The sequence below is a fragment of the Rhinatrema bivittatum genome, chromosome 3 (genome assembly GCF_901001135.1).
Source record: "Rhinatrema bivittatum chromosome 3, aRhiBiv1.1, whole genome shotgun sequence".
Taxonomy (NCBI): domain Eukaryota; kingdom Metazoa; phylum Chordata; class Amphibia; order Gymnophiona; family Rhinatrematidae; genus Rhinatrema; species Rhinatrema bivittatum.
This window is the reverse complement of record NC_042617.1, coordinates 117,815,781-117,837,062: the sequence shown is the minus strand read 5'-3', so window position 1 is coordinate 117,837,062 and position 21,282 is coordinate 117,815,781. Positions and strand designations below refer to the sequence as shown.

Genomic DNA, 21,282 nt, shown 5'->3' with positions numbered 1-21,282 from the left:
TCCCTCACAAGTCTCCTTGATCTGACACAGTTTTGAGGGATGGCCTTGTCTAGGCAGTGCCTGGGGGGTATGATACAACTTCCATTTCTTCACAATTGATCCAACAGTGCTCAGTGGGATATTCAAGCACTTGGATACTATTTTGTAGCCTTTCCTACCATATGCTTGTTTATAAGTTCATCTGTAACTTCCGTAGAATGCTCTTCAGTCTTCGTTTTCACAGCTTACTTTCAGATTCACAATCTGACCAATTAGACTGTGAATCTGAATTACTGGAATTAAGGGGGTCTTTCATCCAGAAAGGCTAGCCTTTTTTAATGATTCACAGGTAGAGGCCAACTGTAAGCTAATTGTTAGGGCAATATCTTTCATCTGCGTAAGCTTGGAGCTTCCACAACACAGGAGCTGAATACTTACGCAAACAGCATTTTTTGGTTTTTAATTTTATTTTATAAAAATTGCACAGAAATAATGAATTGTGACTTTGAAAATTTACTTTAAGAGCATACTGGTTTGCAATGAACATACTTTATACACACACATTATATATATTATATATATATATATATATATATACACACACACACACATACATACACACACACAAAGTAGTAAAATTTACTTTAAAACAATTTAGTGGGCATTTAGGAAAGCATTAAGATTCCTGTTTTATTCTACTTCATTCAGGTGACACTGGTAGTTGATGGCTCCTTCAAATTGGTCATTTCTGCCATTATGAATCTAAATAAATTGGGGCTTTGCTGGGCTGTTCTTAATCAGAACTCTATGCAATCATCACACACACACACACACACACACACACACACACACACACTAATATAGCACAAAACACTGGGATAGATCAAGGGAAGACTGTTTTGTCTGACAGCTTCCACCTGCTCAGTGGGCTTCAATTAGGACCTGCTTAATTAGGGTTACAATGCCATGACCCTAAATTCACAGCCACCATGGAATGTTCTGTTTTTTTTCCCTTCACTCTCCTGGCTCTATAACCAAGCCATCTCATACCCAATCCAGCAAGTCCTTTATATGGACATCTTATGGGTGAGATTTAGGGTGTGCTAAATCTTACCCTTAAATGTTGCTGTTGAGCGAAATCTGATCTCATCCCCTCCACAGGTAGGGAGCAGAAGCCAGGCTCAGGAATCAAACTAGTATCTCCCTCAGCTGCTGAGCCATCTGTCTGGCATAGGAACATCTTTTTTTTTTTTTTAAACAGAGAAAGTAGGGATACTTGTAACACAAAATAGAAAACTATTTACTCAGAAAAGTGTAAATTTGAGATATAAAGATCAAGTAGAAAGAATACAGACAATTAAGAACAAGAGAGTGAAGAGAAAAATGGAACATGCAAGATATTGTCAGTAATCCAGCTAGTACTGCTGCTTTAATTATCCACCCAGCAACAGTTTAGCTTAGAGTGCAACAATAAAACTATACTTACTGTAAACACATCATCATCACCAACTTCAGCCTCATTATGGATTGTAGAAGAGGAAGTTGTAGATCCTGGAATGGAAGAAAGGAAAATGTATTGTATTTTCATGTAGGCCTGAGAGTATGCCCTGGGTCACAAGATTAAAATAGTAAAAAATAAAAGGGAACAGTAAATAGTTAACATATGCCTTTACTGAAATAAGGCCGCTTCTTGCAGCACAGAGAAGGAAGGGCAGGGAGGGGATAAGGGACGCTCTAGAAGATCTTAAAACTTCCAAATGCTTCTTTTTAATATTTGCTAAGTCTGCTTTCTGCTAGTTTATGCACAATTTATCAAACACATACAGGCTGATTCAGTAAAGTCCGCGGGAGAGTGGGCGAACGCTCGCTCTCCCGGTGCACGCACAGGCCACTCTCCTGTGCACGCGATTCAATATGCTAATTAGGCCCGGCGGTAAAACTAGGTAAAAGGAGGCACTAGGGACACTAGCGCGTCCCTAGCGCCTCCTTTTGGACCGGAGCGGCGGCTGTCAGCGGGTTTGACAGCTGACGCTCAATTTTGCCGGCGTCAGTTCTCGAGCCCGCTGACAGCCACGGGCTCGGAAACCAGATGCCGGCAAAATTGAGCGCCTGGTTTTCGACCCGACAGCCGCGGGCTGACTTCAAATTTATTTATTTATTTATTTATTTATTTACTTACTTATGGAAAGTTTCGGGCCTCTGACTTAATATCGCCATGATATTAAGTCGGAGGGTGCACAGAAAATGTAGAGATTACTTACCTGATAATCTCATTTTCCTTAGTGTATGCAGATGGACTCAAAACAAATGGGTATAGTGTGCTCGTGCTAGCAGTTGGAGACGGATCTGACGTCAGCATGGGTACATATACCCCCACAGGAAGTGCCGCAAATCAGTAATCTTCCTTGCAAAAGCTGTAGCTGACCGATAATTAAATGAACAGGATTACCCTGACCGATTGATAGTAGCTGGAGACCGCCAGTGAACACAACCGGAAGGCGTCAACACCCGGCAGGGTGGATGGCCTATTATAAGAAAACATGGCTTACCGTGAGAGTCTGTGAATCCCCATGTATGCCGGCAGCCGGGCGGGATGTTGAGTCCATCTGCATACACTAAGGAAAACGAGATTATCAGGTAAGTAATCTCTACATTTCCTAGCATGTAGCAGATGGACTCAAAACAAATGGGATATACAAAAGCTACTCCCGGACTGGGCGGGAGGCTGCCCGAGGGCCGTTTAGGATTGACCTCGCAAATGCTGTGTCCTCCCTGGCCTGGACGTCCAGACGGTAGAATATGGAGAAGGTATGGAGGGAGGACCTCGTCGCCGCTTTACATATCTCTGCAGGCGACAGCAGCTTAGCTTCTGCCCAAGAGGCGATTGTGCTCTGGTAGAATGAGCTTTGACCTGTAGAGGCGGTGGTTTTTCCGCCTCTATGTAGGCTGCCTTGATAACTTCTTTAATCCAGCGGGCGATGGTTGGCCGTGAGGCCGCTTCCCCTTGCTTCTTCCCGCTGTGCAGGACGAACAGGTGGTCCGTCTTTCGTACTGCTTCTGACATTTCCAGGTATCTGGACAGCAGTCTGCCGATGTCGAGATGGCGTAGCATTCGACCTTCCTCCGACTTCTGCAAACCTTCCGTGGTAGGCAAGGATATGGTTTGGTTGAGGTGAAAGCGTGAGGCCACTTTGGGTAAAAAGGATGGAACTGTGCGAAGATGGATAGCCTCTGGAGTGATTCTGAGAAATGGATCACGACAGGATAGTGCTTGTAGCTCTGAGATGCGGCGTGCTGAACACACAGCCAGCAAGAACACCATCTTCAAGGTTAACAAACGGAGGAACAGGCCTCGAAGGGGCCTGAAGGCTGATCCCGCCAAAAAATCCAATACTAGGTTGTGATTCCACAAGGGCACTGGCCACTTCAGTGGCGGGCGAATGTGTTTGACTCCTTTCAGGAAACGTGAAACGTCTGGGTGTTTGGCAATGGTGGTGCCTTCACTCCTGGGACCGTAGCAAGACAGCGCTGCTACCTGAACCTTGATGGAGCTGAGGGACAGACCCTTCTGAAGTCCATCTTGTAGGAAGTCCAAAATGATAGGAATCTTAGCGTCATGTGAATTGGTGCCGTGAGAGTCACACCAGGCTTCAAAAATTCTCCAGACCCTGATATATGTGAGCGATGTGGAGAACTTGCGTGCTCGGAGGAGTGTATCTATAACCGGCCCTGAGTATCCCCTTTTCTTCAGTCTAGCCCTCTCAATGGCCAGACCCGTAAGAGAATTGAGCTGGATCCTCGTGGAGGATGGGACCTTGCTGCAGCAGGTCCCTGTGTGGAGGCAGGCGTAGAGGATTCCCTGCCAGTAGTCTTCTCATATCTGCGTACCAGGGTCTTCTTGGCCAGTCCGGGGCCACTAGAAGAACTAGGCCTCTGTGACGCTGAATCTTGCGTATAATGGCGCCCAGCAGGGGCCATGGAGGAAAGGCATATAGCAGGAGTCCCTGAGGCCACGCCTGTACCAGGGCATCGATCCCCTGGGATAGCGGATCCCGCCTGCGGCTGAAATATCTGGGTACTTGAGCGTTGGACCTGTCTGCTAATAGGTCCATGCCCGGTGTCCCCCACTGATCCACAATCATCTGGAAAGCTGTGGGCGACAGCTGCCACTCCCCCAGGTTTAGGCTTTCTCTGCTGAGGAAGTCGGCCGTCGTGTTGTCCTTCCCGGCAATGTGGACGGCGGAGATGTCCTGAAGATTTGCTTCTGCCCAAATCATCAGGGGCGTTATTTCTAGGGACACTTGTTGGCTTCTGGTTCCGCCCTGTCGATTGATGTATGCCACCATGGTAGCATTGTCTGACATCACTCTGACCGCTCTGTTGCGAAGTCTGTGGGCAACTCGCAGGCACGCTAGCCTGACTGCCCGTGCCTCTAGTCGGTTGATGTTCCATCTTGACTCTTCTACGGTCCACCGCCCTTGGGCGGTGAGTTCCTCGCAGTGTGCTCCCCATCCGTTCAGGCTGGCATCTGTAGTGAGCAGGATCCAGGTTGGGGAGGACATTCTTGACCCCCGGCTCACGTGGCCAGGCTGCAACCACCACCGTAGCTGATACCGCATTCTGGCCGGTAGAGACAGGTGTATGGTGTAGTTCTGTGATCGTGGGCTCCATCGAGATAAAAGGGCGCGTTGCAGTGGTCTCATATGAGCCCGCGCCCATGGTACCACTTCCAGAGTGGATGCCATGAGGCCGAGGATCTGTAGGTAATCCCGAGCTGTGGGCCGGCTGGCACTCAGCAGGACCTGCAGATGACTCGGAGTTTTGCCATTCTCTTGGAGGTTAGGCTGACCTTGTCTCCTTGGGTGTCGAATCGGACCCCTAGGTATTCCAGCGACTGGGACGGCTGTAGGGAGCTCTTGTTTATGTTGACTACCCATCCAAGGCTTTCCAGAAGAGCTATAACTCTGTTGGTTGCCCGGTGGCTCTCCTCCGGTGACTTTGCCCTGATCAGCCAATCGTCCAGGTAGGGGTGGACGAGAATTCCTTCCTTCCTGAGTGCCGCCGCCACTACTACTATGACCTCGGTAAAGATCCGTGGCGCGGTGGCTAACCTGAAGGGTAAAGCTCGGAACTGGAAGTGTTGATTCAGGACTTTGAAGCGTAAATAGCGCTGGTGATCCCGATGGATTGGGATATGCAAATAGGCTTCCGACAGATCTAGGGATGTGAGAAACTCCCCTGGCTGTACTGAATTCTTGACAGACCGCAGAGTTTCCCTGCGAAAGCTGGGGACCCGTAGGTGTCGGTTGACTGACGAGGTCCAGGATGGGCCTGAAAGTGCCCTCCTTCTTGGGTACTATGAAATAAATGGAATAATGCCCAGAATTTCTCTCTCCTGCAGGTACTGGGATTATGGCTTTTAGGGCCAGGAGCCTCTGTAAGGTCACTTCTAGTGCCGCTGCCTTGAGTGGTGAACAAGGAGATTCCACAAACTTGTTCGGCGGAAGCCGAAGGAAATCCAGGTAATATCCTTCTCGGATGATGGCGAGGACCCACTGGTCCAAAGTGATCTTGACCCACCTGCGGTAGAAGAGGGTTAGCCTGCCCCCTATGGCTGCTACCCCTGGATGAGTCGGCTGATTGTCATTGTGGGTTGCGGCCGGGGCCAGAACCCGAGCCGGTTCTCTTCTTGTTGTGCTTAGTTCCTGGCCTGGGAACGAGGCGCTTGATAGCGAGTCCTATAAGGGTTGAAGCGCTGAGAATTTCTACCTCTAGATGGTCTAGAAAAAAAGAACGCTGGCCCCTCCTCGCCCTGTCTTCTGGCAGACGGGGTAATGGAGAGGCACCCCATTTAGTAGCCCAGTTCTCGAGATCGCTGCCGAACAGTAAGGAACCCTTAAAGGGCATTCTTGTGAGCCGTGTTTTGGAGGACGAGTCGGCTGCCCAATTGCGTAGCCAAAGCTGTCTCCTGGCTGCCACTGAGGAGGACACTTCCTTGGCTGCTGTACGGACAAGGTCAGAGGCTGCGTCAGTGAGAAAGGTGAGAGCTGATTCCATGTCTGCTCCCTGGGTGTTGTTTCTCGCCTGTGATAAACAGGAACGTGTCACCACGGTGCAGCAGGTCGCGATTCGTAGGGACGTGGCTGCTACCTCAAAAGCTTGTTTCAGAATGGTGTCCATGCGTCGGTCATGCGAATCCTTGAGGGCCGCTCCCCCCTCAACCGGAATGGTGGTGTGCTTCACTATTGCGTTAACTATGGCGTCTACCCTGGGGCACGCCAGCAGCTCCTTGGACGCCGGATCCAGAGGGTACATGCCTGCCAAGGCCCGACCCCCTTTGAATGAGGCCTCCGGTGCCTTCCATTCCAGATCAATTAGCTGCTGTGCTGCTTGTAGGAGGGGAAAAAAGGGGAGCCAGATGGAGCAGGCCCTCTAACAGGGGGTTCATTTTAGGGTCCCCTGGGGTCTCCTGGCCCGGAATGGCCAGTTCCGATAGGCATTGTGAGACCAGGCCTGAAAGATCCTCTTTCCGAAAGAAGCGCCGCATGGTCCGATATGGCTCTATCTCCGAGGGAAGTTCACCCTCCTCGGGGGGCTCCTCACTATCCTGGGAGCAATCCGAATCCCCATAATTGGGGCTGTCGGGAGGTGAGTGGCCGCGTCTAGGTCTCGAGGGGCCAGGTACCGGATCCACCGGGACGGAAAGACCCATTCGAGGAGCAGACTGCATCTGGACAAAGGCGTGAATCCCCTTGAATAATTCCACCCAGGAAAGTGAAGCCGGATCTGGCCGTAGGGGCACCAGGTGTCTCGGGTTCCCTGGTTGCTCGCCGCGGCCCGCTAAGTCCGGTGGGCTCCCTGAGGAACCGCTGGGCTGGGGCCGGTCCTGTCGTGGAACTCCCATGACCTCCTCACATTGGGCACATAGTGAGTCTGCTCCCTCGCTCTGTGTGGCTCTGAGGTTGCATGCTGAGCAGAGGCTTAGAGCTTTCATGCCAGATTCTGGAGGTGCCGGCCCTGCGGCCGCATGGGCTCTCTTATGCTCCATTCGCCTGAAATTCGGTGTCGCCCAATAAAGTGCGCCTAACAAGAGCGCTTAACAGCATGCGCCTAGGAACGACGTCTTAGAAACGTGTGCCTATACACGGGCGTCTTATAAATGTGCGCCTATACACGGGCGGCTTACATACGTGCGCCTATACACGGGCGTCTTATAACTGTGCGCCTATACACGGGCGGCTTACATACGTGCGCCTATACACGGGCGTCTTATAAATGCCTATACGCGGGCGGCTTACAATGTGCGAACAACATGCGCCTATCGCGTGCGCCTATTGCGTGCGCCAACAACATGCGCCTATCGCGGGCGCAAACAACATGCGCCTATCTCGTGCGCTAACAACATGCGCCTATCACGGGCGCTTAGCTTAGCAATGTACGCTCATCGGCGAAGATGAGTAGGCAGGCAAAAATGGCAACCTCCTTGGCGTGCTGCCTCGTAGGCAGGCCCAGCGAATCCACACTTCCTCGGAGACCAAGTAAAGATATACGCTTTACCTTGTCTTCGGCGCTTCCCGGCTGCGACCCGGGCAGTCTCCGGCTGCAGGGGGAGAGTACCTTCAACTGCCGCGCATAAGGAAGTGCGCCCGCTGCCTCTAGGCCGCTCCCGAACCCGTCTCGCTCGGGGGCCAAGTCCACGCCGGGACCGAGGCTGCCTCCAGGCCACGCCCGAACTCGTCTCACTCGGGGGCCAAGCCGCGCCCGAGCCCTTCTCACTCGGGGGCTAGGTCCCTGCTGCGAACCGGCCACCGGACCGAGGCTCTTGCTTCCGAGGGACCACGGAAGTCAGCTCGGGAAACTCAACTGGGTGAGTGACCGCCTGGTATCACCACAGGAGTGCGGGGCTTGTCTTCAATAGGTTTCTTCTAGGAATTTAGTCGTTAGAATTTGGAAACACGCTCAGCGAGCGTGAGGTAGCTCCAAACTGCTTTGGAGACGGAAATTACTGATTTGCGGCACTTCCTGTGGGGGTATATGTACCCGTGCTGACGTCAGATCCGTCTCCAACTGCTAGCACGAGCACACTATACCCATTTGTTTTGAGTCCATCTGCTACACGCTAAGAAAACAGTTTTTACTGCTTTTCTGTGCACTTTCCCGGTGCACGAAGAAATTAGCGCCTACCTTTGGGTAGGCGCTAATTTCTGAAAGCAAAATGTGCGGCTTGGCTGCACATTTTGTTTTCTGAATCGTGCGGGAATACCTAATAGGGCCATCAACATGCATTTGCATGTTGCGGGTGCTATTAGGTTCGGGGGATTGGACGTGCGTTTTCAGCCCCTTACTGAATAAGGGGTAAGGGAAAACGCACGTCCAATGGCGGGTTAACAGTGCGCTCCGTCGGAGCACACTGTACTGTATCTGCCTGATAATGAATAAACTAGGCAATAGGGTTCACTTTTCCAAGGATGCTCTTCCCAACAGAACACCATGCTAAGCTGCTTAGGTAAGAGGGAGACAAGTGATAGATAAAAAAAACCCAAACAAAAAACAAGAACAATATAGTAATAAAAAGACATTTCAAGGGCTCCTGACATCCTTTACCTTTATTTCTTAGCCATTCTACGGCCAAAACACATTTATGTTTTGTTGTGTGGCATAATCAGCCTTTACAGAACAGATAATGCTGACATGGAGAAGACTCATATGGTCTCAGACAAGCTAGGAAAGAACTGAAAGCTCAACCAGTCTCTCTTCCAAATTTTAAACAAAGGAAGAAAGGTGGCAAAGATACACCTGAACCCATCACGATGGATCAGCTCCCTTTATAAATATAAGTGCAGGAAAAGAGAGAAGATATGTTAAATCTCTCAATATACCCATCTCACTAAAGGCATAATGGGGGTAAAAAAATATTAATATTTGGGATTGACTACGAGTAGCAGCGTGCTCAGAATGAGTTGGCAGGGGATGCACTTAGACCATAAGAATATAAGGTTAACCATACTGGGTCAGACCAAAAGTCCATCAAGCCCAGTATCCTATTTCAACAGTGGCCAAACCAGGTCACAAGTATCTGGCAGGAACACGAGGGATAGGCAGATTCCATGCTGCTCATAAGCAGTAGATTTTTGCAACTTTATTTTAATTGTTTACGGACTTTTCTTCCAGGAATTTGTCCAAACCTTTTTTTAAATCTAGCTACACTAACAGCTTTCACCATATCCTCTGGCAACAAATTCCATCGAGTAAAAAAATATTTCCTCTTATTAGTTTTACATGTACAACTTAGTAACTTCTTTGTGTGTCCCTTAGTCTTTATACCTTTTTTTTTAAAATATAGAATTCATTCACATTTATTCATTCTACTGCACTCATTTTATAGACCTCTATAATATCTCCCCTCAGCTGTCTCTTCTTCAAACTGAAAAGTCCTAACCTCTTTAGCCTTTTCTCATACAGGAATCTACAAGAAGTAGAGAGATAGTAGATATCCTTCAAGGGGTTCTGCTCAAACAAATGATAATGGAACCCATGACACGATACTCGACCTAATGCTCACTATTGAGGATAATGTCTCCAAATGCACCAATGATGATCAGATGGTATGGTCTGATATCACAACAAGATACCAGAGAAGTCACACAAAGATCCGAGTTTTGAATTTCACAAATGCAGACTGTGTCAAAATACAGATGTACCTGGGAGAAGAACTGGAAGACTGGGAAAAACTAGGTGAAGTGGAACAAGTGTTGGCCAAATTAAAAGGAGCTATTACAAAGGCAATAAATCTATACTAGCAACTGTACCCGTTCTATGCTCGGGTGGCGAGCCTTTTTATTGGCACATATGCTCTTGTATGGAAGTGTTAGCTGAAAAGGAAAAACTAAATTGTTTTCACCCAGGGCAAGGGACTTGGAGGCACATTTGCTAAAGCCAGGGCTGGCAAAGTTTATTTGGCGAAAACTTCTTTGTACATGACATTTTTTGTATAAACTCTATGGTCTTTAAGTTGCCTTGTTGATCAGTGCCTAAGACCTTTACCTTGACTTGCTGAAAGGACTTTGTTCTTGAGAATGCAACATAAAGTTGTCCATGACTGAATACTGGAGATGGCAAATAAATTCCAATTGAATCCAGTGTTTGTCCTTGGCTTTTGTTGATGGTCATAGCAAAAGCAAGTCTCAAGGGAAACTGTTTACGTCTTAATGTAAAGAAGGTCAGGGTCACTGGGTGCAAGAATAACTCTTGGAATAAATACCCTGGTACTTTTAAAAGATCCAGCGAGGATTTCACAGTCAATGACGTTTGACATTTGACATTATTTGCTTGACGACCATTCTTGTGCCATTGCAAAGACCTCTTGTTGAGTCAAGGTTTCGTAGTAACATTACTACTGCGCAAAAGAATTTAAAATTCTGCACACAAAAACTGAAAAATCTACAAAGTTCTGCAAACTTTATATTGGTCAAAATAACAACTTATGACAGTGTTTAAGTAATTACATTTTAAATTATTAAAGAAAAAAGTTATTACTTAAAGTTGCAGTCTTTTAAATATTTTGAGCAGAATTTCCCTAGAAATTCACTGTAAGAGTGACCCTTCCACATACACATACCCTCATACAGGCTCCCTCAGTCTCTGGCACACACACACATTCCCTCATATAGGCTCCCTCTCTGAAACCCACACTCAAGCATTCCGCACACTCCCCCTCTTACCAACCAAGCTGTCTCTCGCAGTCCCCCACACCCCCTCTCCTCTCACACACACACTCTCTCTCTCTCTCACCAGCATCCCCCTCCCCTCATATAGGCTCCCTCTCTCTGAAACCCAGTCAAGCATCCCCCCACCCACCCTCTCTTACCTCCCATGCTCTCTCTCACACCCTCCCCACCCCCTCTCATCAACCATGCTCTCTGTCACCCCCCTCTCTCACACATACATTCGCTATCGCCGGCATCCCCCCCATGCTCTCTCTCACCGGCATGCAGCCGGACCCACGCCGTTTGTGGCGAAGATGAAGGCCCAGCGCGTCATTCGCGGCGCCTGGGGGCCTTACATTTTCGCCTTGAGCAGAAAATAGCAGGGGAGACTCCTGCTTGCCGCGAACGGAGCATGTGCTGCAGGACGCGCTCCGTTCGCGGCATGTCAGGGTCTCCTCTGCTATATTCTGCCTGTCTCGCGATAGCCACTGTCCTTCATACCGCTGGTGTGTTTGAGCCTCCAAGGTGGCTAGGGAGCCGCCTGCGCTATCTATCGGCGGGCTGGGGAACATGAGCGAGCACTGACGAACACACTACCAAGCCCAATATAGTATGGATGTTCAAAAAGTAAACAAAATAGGAAAAAGAAATCGATCTGGTTCTCAAAACGGGTGGCTGAAAAAATAAAGGCAAAAAGAACAGTGTTCAAGAAGTATAAAGGATCCCAAAAAGAGGAACACAGGGAAGAATATCCAATGACGCTGTGGGAGATTAAGAAAATCAGGAAAGTGAAAGATCAAGCAGAAGAAAGGATTGCCAAAGAGTAAAGCAAGGGGGAAAAGCATTTTTAAGATATATCAGAGAAAGAAGAAAGGCCCGAAGTAGTATAGTGAAATTGAAAGATAACAAGGAGCATTGTGTGGAGAGAGATGAACAACTGGCAGAAATATTAAATATTTCAGTTCGGTGTTCACTGAAGATGATCCTGGAGAAGGATCGTTGCTGATTGACAAGACTTAGGTGGGAATGGGGCAGATGAAACTATTTACAGAAGAGAATTTACGAGATGAACTAAGTAAATAAAGTGGACAAGGCCATGGAGCCAGATGAGGTACATCCCATGAGACTGAGGGAGCTCAGAGATGTGCTGGCGGATCTGCTGAAAGACCTGCTCAAGAGATCCCTGGAAACAGAAGTGGTGCCATGAGATTGGAAAAGAGCAGTTGTGGTCCCTCTTCGTGAGGGTGATAGCAGAGAAGAGGCTGTAAACTGCAGGCCGGTTTGCCTCACTTCGGTGTGGGAAAATTAATGGAGACTCTGCTGAATGAAAGGATAGTGAGCCATCTAAAATCAGTTGGCTTGCTAGTCCCGAGACAGCATGGATTCACCAGGGGAAGGTCCTATCACACCAATCTTATTGATTTTTTTGGTTGGGTGACTAGAGAAAGGATTGAGGAAGAGTGCTCAACGTGATCAATTTAGTGTTACGTTTGGTGGCTCACAGGATTGCCCCATGAGCCACTGAAGGACTCCTGTCACTGCACGCTGCTGATGCTGCCATTTCGGTCAGGCCGCTGCATCCCCTTAGGCGCACTCGCAAGTGCATATGCGCATATAATATATACCCTGTGGCGGGAAACAATGAGTGGCGTCCCCCGATGTCAGCCTGACCAGGCTATTTAAGCAGAGGCCCCGCAGCATTACCCTGCCTCAACAAAGGGTCTCCTGCTTAACAGCAGTGTGCGATGCTCCTGCATTCTTGTTTGTTCCTGTGCTTTACCCTTGTCTTGCCCAGCCCTGCCCTTCACTGCTACCTCATCCCATGTCTCCTATATGTCTTCCGTCCTTGGCCTGATCTCCTGGACCTAACCTCTTGCATTGAACCAGATTACGCTTGCCTGCTGCCTGGACCTGACCTCTTTCGTTGTACCCTGCCTAAGCTTGCCTGCTGCTTGCCCTGACTCCGATGTTTCTCTGGACTCTTGCCCCACTGCCCTAGGGACCTACCTAAGTCCTGCCATCTGCTAGAACCCAAGGGTTAATCTGTGGGGGAGGTGGCTGGTACAGGTGAAACTCCAGTCTGTTCCGCACCAGGGCGTGTTTGCCAGCTGTCTGTGTAGGCCTTGTAGGTTCGCCCACGAGGCTGCATCAACTAAGCCACAGCAACAAAGGCTCACTCTCACACAGCTCATCACACTTGTATTCCAGCAAAGCCTTTGACACGGTCCTGCATAGACTTGTGAATAAAATGAGAAGCTTGGGAGTGAATGCCCAAGTAGTGGAGTGGATTACAAATTGATTGACTGATAGGAGTCAGCATGTAATGGTAAATGGAAACTTCTCTGAAGAGAGAACTGTGTTAAGTGGAGTGCCATGGAAATCAGTTTTGGGACTAGTTTTGTTCAATATCTTTGTGACATTAAGGAAAGGATAGAAGGTAAAGCTTGTCTATTTGCGAATGATACTAAGATTTGGAACAGAGTGGACACGCCTGAAGGAGTAAAGAGAATGAAAAGTGATTTAAAAAAGCATGAAGAGTAATTGAAGATTTGGCAGCTGAGATTAATGCCAAGAAGTGCAGTCATGCATCTGGAGTGTGGTAATCCGAAAGAGCTGTATATGATAGTGAATGAAACAATGTGACAAGGTGATAGCTAAAGCAAGAAGAATGTTAGGTAGCATAGAGAAAGGAATAACCAGCATGTAACACTGACGGTGATAATAATTAGGAGGCATGAGTGCACACAAAAAAAAATAAATATACATACATACAAAAAAAGAAAAAATAAGATACATAGAGCAAATTTTATTGCCACACTCTAAAATTTTTTTTTAAAGAAAATATCGACTAATAAACAGAGGTAGGAGGATGAGTTAATGATTAAACAAGTGATACGCTAAGAGGCAACATGGAGAGTACCCAGTGGTAAAATATGAAATCACCACCCTTCCTCATAACAAATTTATTAGTAAGCAAGAATTATAGAGTACGGCAATAATAATTGATTGAAAGATATATTTACCAGGTGAAGGTTTGGGTCAAATTGCAGAACAGACCTCAAACAGGCCCATAATCATTCTGGCTCTTTCAATAGAAAGAAGTGGCTTCTCCAGACTCCTATGAATTGAATCCTTTGAGACCAGACCAAGATTTGGAGAAGTGGACCAAGAACCCCGGGGACTGGAGAAGCTGGGGACTCCAGGACTCTTGCTGGAGATGGACCAGTTACCAACCAATCGACTAGGTATGGGAGCAGGCAGACTCCCTGCCAACGAAGTTGTGCAGCCACGACTGCTAAATATTTTGTTAACACTTGTGGGGCTATTGAGATGCCAAAAGAAAGCACCTTGTATTGGTAGTGCACATCCTTCACTACAAACCTGAGGAACTTATGGTGGGCAGGGTGAATGAAAATGTGTGCATAAGCATCTTTCAAATTCAGAGCTCACATCCAGTACCTTGGCTGAATGAAAAGAAGAATCATCTGGAGGGAATTCATCTTGAACCTCTCTTGGACCAACAATCTGTTCAGTTTTTGTAAGTCCAGGATAGGTCTCAACACCCTTTTCTTAGGGATTAGAAAATACCAGGAAAGAACATGCTTGATTGCCTTCTGCTGAAGGACAGGCTACTTCCAGCTGTAGCTGAGCAGACTGAGAAGTGTTGAAACAGAAGACAGATAACAGCTGGGATTAAGGAAGGTGAAAAAAGCACAAGTGGTAACCATATTTCACAATTTTCAGGATCTACCCAACCTTGGTGACATGGATCTATTCCAGAAGAAAAGAATAGACTTTTCCCCCCAATGGCCACTGGAGGAAACAGCCTCAAGGATGTCAAAACTGGTCCTAGTATTAGGTTACCATCGTTGCTGAGCCTTTGCTTGATGTTATTCTCTCTGTCTAACTCTAACAAGCAGCTGCTACTGCTGGAGAATGGGAGGAACTCAACAATATTGAAAAGAACAGATGCTTTTAGGAGAAGTACTGTCCCTTGCCACTGAACATGACTGCAGGGTGGATTGATGCTCCTTAATCAGATTCATTGTCTCCTGTATCTTATCCCTGAATAAGTTGTCCCCTGTACAGGATACATCTGACAGATTGCCGTGCCCATCTTCACAAAGTCCACTCATTCAGAATCATTGAAGCTTTCTTGCTCCTACTGAAGCAGTCAAAGTTTTGGCTGTGGTGTTGAAAGCTTCATATGCGGAGTGGATAAGATGCTTTTCACATTCCTCGAGATCTTTCACAGCTCTACTAAACTCTGCATACCCAGAGCTGGATGATTCCATCAAAGGTTTTAGCTTCTGTACATAAATTGCTGTTGCTTAGGGTCTCCGTGAGATCCTGGACTTTCTTCCATAGGCTCTGGTTGTACTGAGTCATGTACAACAGGTAGGCAGCAATGCAGGCGATGAGCATAGCGCCCTGGAAGACTTTGCGGCCCAAGGCATTAAGCTCACTCTGCTCGAGCCCCAGAGGGGCAGATGCATGAGTACAGGAGCACCTGGCTTTTTTAAGGGCAGAGTCCACAACCACCAACTGGAGGGAGAGGTGCCGCTTCTCGAAGCCCATTGTTTGTTGCACCAAATAGATAGCATCTGCCTTCCTATTGACAGGGGAACATGGAGATCGGGTGCTCCCACAATCAGAAGGAGGAGGTCCTTGAAGATGTCGTGGATGAGAACTGCCACAATCTCCTTAGGAGCGTCGACAAACTTGAGTACCTCCAACATTTTATGTCACACATTCTCCTCTGTCAGCAGTTGGAAGGGAATGGCCTCGGTCATGGCCCTGACAAAGCCCATGAAGGATAGATCCTCTAGAGGAGACAGACGCCGTTCCTCAGGTGGGGAAGGCTTGGAGAGGAGGTCGTCCAAGTATTCGGAGGAAGACTCCGTGGAATCGTCCCCAAGGGGTCATAAGGCCCTTCCTCCTCACTAGGGCCAGTGCGACTTGAGCAAGGCCTGTGGGGGTTATCAGCCCTGGGCTCCGGCGGCTTTGGAGGTCTCAAGGGCACCACGGGCCACAAGAGGCCAGAGGGTCCCGATAAAGGCTCGTGGGGCATATAGCTTTAAAATGGGTTTACCTATCAATCCATTTTTTTGGATTAGACTGATATGTTCTAAGACAGTTGAGTTTGAGAAAGAGGCTGAGTTATTGAAGGAGAGATTTCATGAGAGAGGGTATCCCAATAGAGCCATACATAGAGCATATAAACGTTGCATGTTGCTATATTTGGCACAACTATTGAAATACAAACCAAGGCAGGAACAATTCCGTATGATATGTGTATTAAAACGGACCACAGCAGTAAAAACTATAGCCACGGCAATCAAGCGACACTGGCATGTGTTGGCGTTGCACAAGATATTCAGGGAGCTGCCTCTGATAGCCACCACTAGAGATCTTAATATTTGGGACAAAATTGTTCATGTGCAATTACGGAATACGATCATTTCTAATATTCAACAGGGGCACTTTGAATGTGGACCATGCAATTGGTGCCAATATACTATAACAGGCATGGAATGGCAAGAGCAGACTATGGGATATAGAAGAGTCAGAAAAACTTACACCTACTGCCTTTCAGCTAATGTTGTATAACGTCATATTGTGCCCGTGTCCAAAATTCTATGTGGGGTCACAAGGAGATCAATAAGAGTGAGACCAGTAGAAATAAATCCAGGTTCAATATGGGTAAATTAATGGCATCTATGGTACAACATTTAGTGGAGGCAGGACAGTTTCACAGATTTAAAATGGACCATAACTGAATAAATACAGAGACCACCACGGGGTGGTAATACGGAGGCTCATTTGAATTATCATGGATTTTTGCGCTTAATACATCTATACCGCAAGGTATGAATGAGGAATTGAATTCGACTTCAGTACCATAAATTTCATTTAAAGAGATAGATCATTGTATTTTACGTGAGTAGATTGGCTATTTAAACCTCCATGTTTTTCATTGGTTGGATCACAAGTTTCAGGTGACATATATAAATGGTGAAGTTATCAAGCAAGCGTAAGTGAATGGTGGAGGCAGTAAACATCAATTCGGATTAATACAACAAAGGCATAAGATATATTTCAAGAAAAGGATTTTCCGATTTAGAAGATAAGTGGACATTCCCCAAGGAAAGACTTTGTGTCTGAAACGTGGCCACGTTGGGGAGGGCAGTAAGCAGTTTGTTTTCAACAATGTTTGTTTCCAGCAATGCTTATTTTATGCCAGAAAGAGAAAGCCCAATTTAGAGCCATTTATTGCAAACGTTAAGGCGGGACCGAATTCACATACCATTCACTTTGAAACATTTAAAAATATTAGAAAAAGTATGCAAAAAAATATATATTTTTTAAAAAATTGTTATAAAATTTTGTGCACTTCAGTTTGGTTTACACAGAGGGGAAGGAGGTTGGCGGTTAATGATTAAGGAACACCTGAAGTTTACTGCCGAGGGGCAAGAGCGTTTATATGAAACCAACAACCCCCTTCCTCATAAAATTTACTGAATTGCCAAAAATGGCTTCAATTTTGTAAGAAGTTAAATGAAAGCAAATAGAAGAGTGAAGAGCTCACAACAAAACACATACTAACAGATGTAAGCCATCTTTACCATATAACCTTTTACTGTTCCATACATGACCCAAGCCCCCAAGGTAGCGAAAACCACCTTCCTTATATGCCAGGCTCTGAGCCATGTATTGAAGCCGTCTATATAGATTATCCTTTCCTTCTCCTTTTCATGAACAGATATTGCTAGTCAACCTTTGCGAAGAAGAGGGCTCTATCTGACGACAGCCTGCATTACTGTTGTGAGTTCAAAGAATAATAATTTTTATATGAGAAGCCCTGATGTCTTGCATTTACAGAGACAGTTACTGGCATTCCTATTGAACTTTGGGAAGGAGGGAACTGTTTAACTATTGGCTGCTTAGAGAATAATTAAATACTGAGTTTCAAGCCCAGATACTATTGACGTCTATGAGAAATTGGACATTGGCCACATCCCTGAGTAGTGAACATCAAAACTTGAAAACCAACCAGCTCTGCAGACGATTTCCATCGTCAGGTGACACACAGCCATCCAAATAAAGGTCAAGTTGATATGAGAGCCATCGGGATCTTGACCAGTGCCACCTGGAGCTATCACAACCAGCCATGTCACCACATATATTTTCTGAGAATTAGAAAGCCTTAGGGAGGCCACTGTACATCAGATGTGGCTGATGTTCTAAAGAGATGGCTTCTTAATTCAAGCTTGCGCTTGCCGTGACTGACAAAACAGCAGTCTGGGAGTGGGATGTTAAAACAACAGGAAAATCAGGAGCAGAATTTTTAGAAGACAATTTTTCAGTAACAATCAAACACTGGGCCTGTGTAACTAGTATAAAAATGTAAAGTTTTATGAAAGGGGCTGACCCAGACATTCAATGGCAGTGCCATGTATTGCTATGCATGAATTTTGGGTTCCACTCTCAAGCCCAGCTTCTTCTCCTCGGGATGGCTGGGGATGCTGAAGCAATCATGATGGTGAGAGATGCTGCAGAAGCAGTCTTCACAGTCATAGCAGTGAGGGTACTGGGAGTTCCAGCAATTGCACAATTGCTCCTCTGACTGGCAAGACTCAGGAAGCATACGAACCACATTCTAGAAGAGAGCATAGTCTATGGCAGGAGTAAGCAACTCTGGTCCTTGCGTGCCGCAAACAGGTCTGGTTTTCAAGATATCCAGAGTGATTATATATACAGTGGGGGCAGTGCATACATATATCTCATGCATATTCACTGTGGACATCCTGAAAATCAGACCTGTTTGTGGCACTCAAGGACCAGAATAGCCTATCCCGGGTCTATGGCTTCTAGCCAAGGATAGTTTCCACAATGGTAGGACTAGATGAGATCTCTCCTCACCACTGGGTAGTTGTGAGTGAAGACCCAGGGTGTTGTAATCTAAATAAAGATTGGATCTGATTAAGCTGTAAACCCAAAGGAGTAATGGGAAATTACAGGCCTATATGTACTACCTTCATTTCAGTTACACTAAAAGCATTTATACAAATTACACAAACTTTCATATAAATCAATGCTATAAAAACTAGTTCTATATGCAGAAGATTTTTAACTGAAAACAGTTGTCATTGCATTGTTTATTTTTATTTATATTTCTAAAGCACTAAATAAAAGAATGTTGATCTGGTAATAGGTAAACTCAAGTACTCATCAAGATTAAACACACCTGGCTCTGTTATTTTGATTGGTTGCAATTCGTAAGCATTCAAGGACAGCTTTATAAAGAACATGGCTGGTGACCAAAATCTAATGCTGTAATATTAGTCTTGAATAAGTTAGTCTACTTCACTTATAAAGTGCAGATGTGAGCATAGAAAACATTTAAAGTAATGTATGACAAACCTTTTGACTGCAAGTGAAGTTAAGATACATAACCAGATGGATGCATGTGAAGTTTGCAAGTTATGTTAAGATCTACAGTACAGACAAGGAATGTTAACTGTCCGTGATCTTGACACACAAAGTACAGGAATATATGTAACTAAGTAATGGTGGGACAAATGCCAGTTAAAAATATAATTCAATGTACTGGTGAAGAAGCACTACCTTCATTTCAGTTACACTAAAAGCCTAGCACAATTCATATCTGATAGCTAGTCAAACCTACAGACAAGTCAGGCATTAAAGAATGTAAAAGCCATCTTCCTCCGCATAAAACACTCAGAATACAGAAACAGATTATATTTCAGTACCTTCAGTGAGGTCCTCAATAGCTTTCCTTACTCCTCTGTCAAATGCTCGTGCATCAGCAGGGCTTTGAAAAGTAAGCCCACACTTCCTGTCATCAACTTTCCAGTGATGAAATGTAGGAGTTGCTTTTGTGTAGACCACATCCTTCTTTAGAAAGCATTCCAATACAACCTAGAAAATTAAAATGTAAGCTTATATTTACAAAAGAAGGATTTGAGTTTTGGCATAGCATAAGATGGTTTAATTGCATCCAGTGCTGGTACAAGGTTTCCAGCTGCCATGGGCGAATTCAAAGTTTGGCAACCCCAGTTCCTCCCCCCCCCCCCCCCCCAACACTACTGATGACAACTCCCCTCCATCCCCCGCTCAACTTCTTTGGACTGGTCATGCCTCCTGCCAGGCTGTTGTTGACATGATTCTCCACTCCCCCACCCCCAGAATTTCCACCACTGCTAACATATCTGTTCAGCTACACGAAAGTACATGGGTCAATTGCCAGATGTCTTAACACAGGGATTGTGAGCTGATACATGGATGGCCCCACCTCTTCTCATTTTGGAAGTGTGCCCAGGAGAGGAAGCAGGTGGGGCCGCAGCACTAGAAAGATAGCGAGTATGTCAGAATCTCCAAGCCTGATCCATGACAGACCAGCATGGCAGTGAGGAAAGAGAGGTAGTGTGGAGCTGCCACAGAAAGGGGGAGAAGAGCTAGTGAGGGGCGGGGGAGGGGCAGCAGCAGAGGGCAATTTTGACATCTGGATGGCGCCATTCCTGAGAAGAAATTCTATAATGCACATTCAGACAGCTAGAATTTAAAAAATGCCTAGAAAACTATTAAAAACTTCAAAAGTAACAATCAGATATTTAAAATGAAAAACATTTTTTGCTTTTTATTTCCCCGAATCATACTGTTTTCTCCTTTCATTTTCTGGCTTCTCCTGAATCCTTTCCCTGTTTTTTTTTTTTCAATTTTACTTTTCTGTTTGTGACTTTTTCCAGCTCTCCCTTCAAATGACATTCTCTTATGTTGCTTCTCCCCATATCTCTCCTCTATACATCAACAATTCATATCTCATTCTTTGGCATCAGGCATCATATACATTTTTTTTTTTTTTTACCTTTCACCTTCCATCACCTCATCTCAGTCTCCTGTCACTCCTACCCAGCTATTTCTTACCTCCTTCCCCCATCCTTGTCTCCCTACTTTCCCCTTAATCCTTTCCAGCCTTCTATCTCTGTCTCTCTTATGCGCCCCCCCCCCCCCACCAAGGCTCACCTTTTCCTCTGTGCCCCATTCATCATTCGTTCTCCCTCCCTCCCCCATGCCTCTCTCCACTCTATCTGGCCGAGCACACTGTTAGCTCCCATTTGGATGCGCGTTTTCCACGTGTTATTTTTACCCCTTATACAGTAAGGGGTAATCGCGCGTGGAAAATGTGCATCCAACCCCCCCGAAACATGCAAATGCATGTTGATGAGCCTATTAGTTAGTCCCGCGTGATACAGAAAGTAAAATGTGCAGCCAAGACGCACATTTTACTTTCAGAAATTAACGCCTGCCCAAAGGTAGGCGTTAATTTCGGCCAGCACTGGGAAAGTGTACAGAAAAGCAGAAAAAACTGCTTTTCTGTACACCCTCCAACTTAATATCATAGCAATATTAAGTCGGAGGCCCAAAGATAAAAAAAAAAAAAAAAAAATTCTAAAAAAAAATAACCAACACAAAACAAATATCTGCCCACGGGTTGGAAAACGGATGCTCAATTTTGCCGGCGTCCGTTTTTCGAACCCGTGGCTGTCAGCAGGTTCGACAACTGATGCCTGTA

At 46.1% G+C, this 21,282-nt stretch overlaps 1 protein-coding gene across 2 annotated transcripts in view; it reads right to left on the bottom strand.

The window, feature by feature from the left end:
• SPRED2 (sprouty related EVH1 domain containing 2) overlaps positions 1-21,282 on the bottom strand; it is a 348,637-nt gene that overhangs the window by 88,002 nt on the left and 239,353 nt on the right. For both annotated transcript variants that reach the window (XM_029593617.1, XM_029593616.1), the window contains exons 3-4: positions 19,460-19,628; positions 1,466-1,530 (exon numbers count right to left, since the gene is read on the bottom strand). In XM_029593617.1, coding sequence (XP_029449477.1) covers positions 1,466-1,530; positions 19,460-19,628 — 234 coding nt within the window. The remainder of the gene's footprint in view (positions 1-1,465; positions 1,531-19,459; positions 19,629-21,282) is intronic.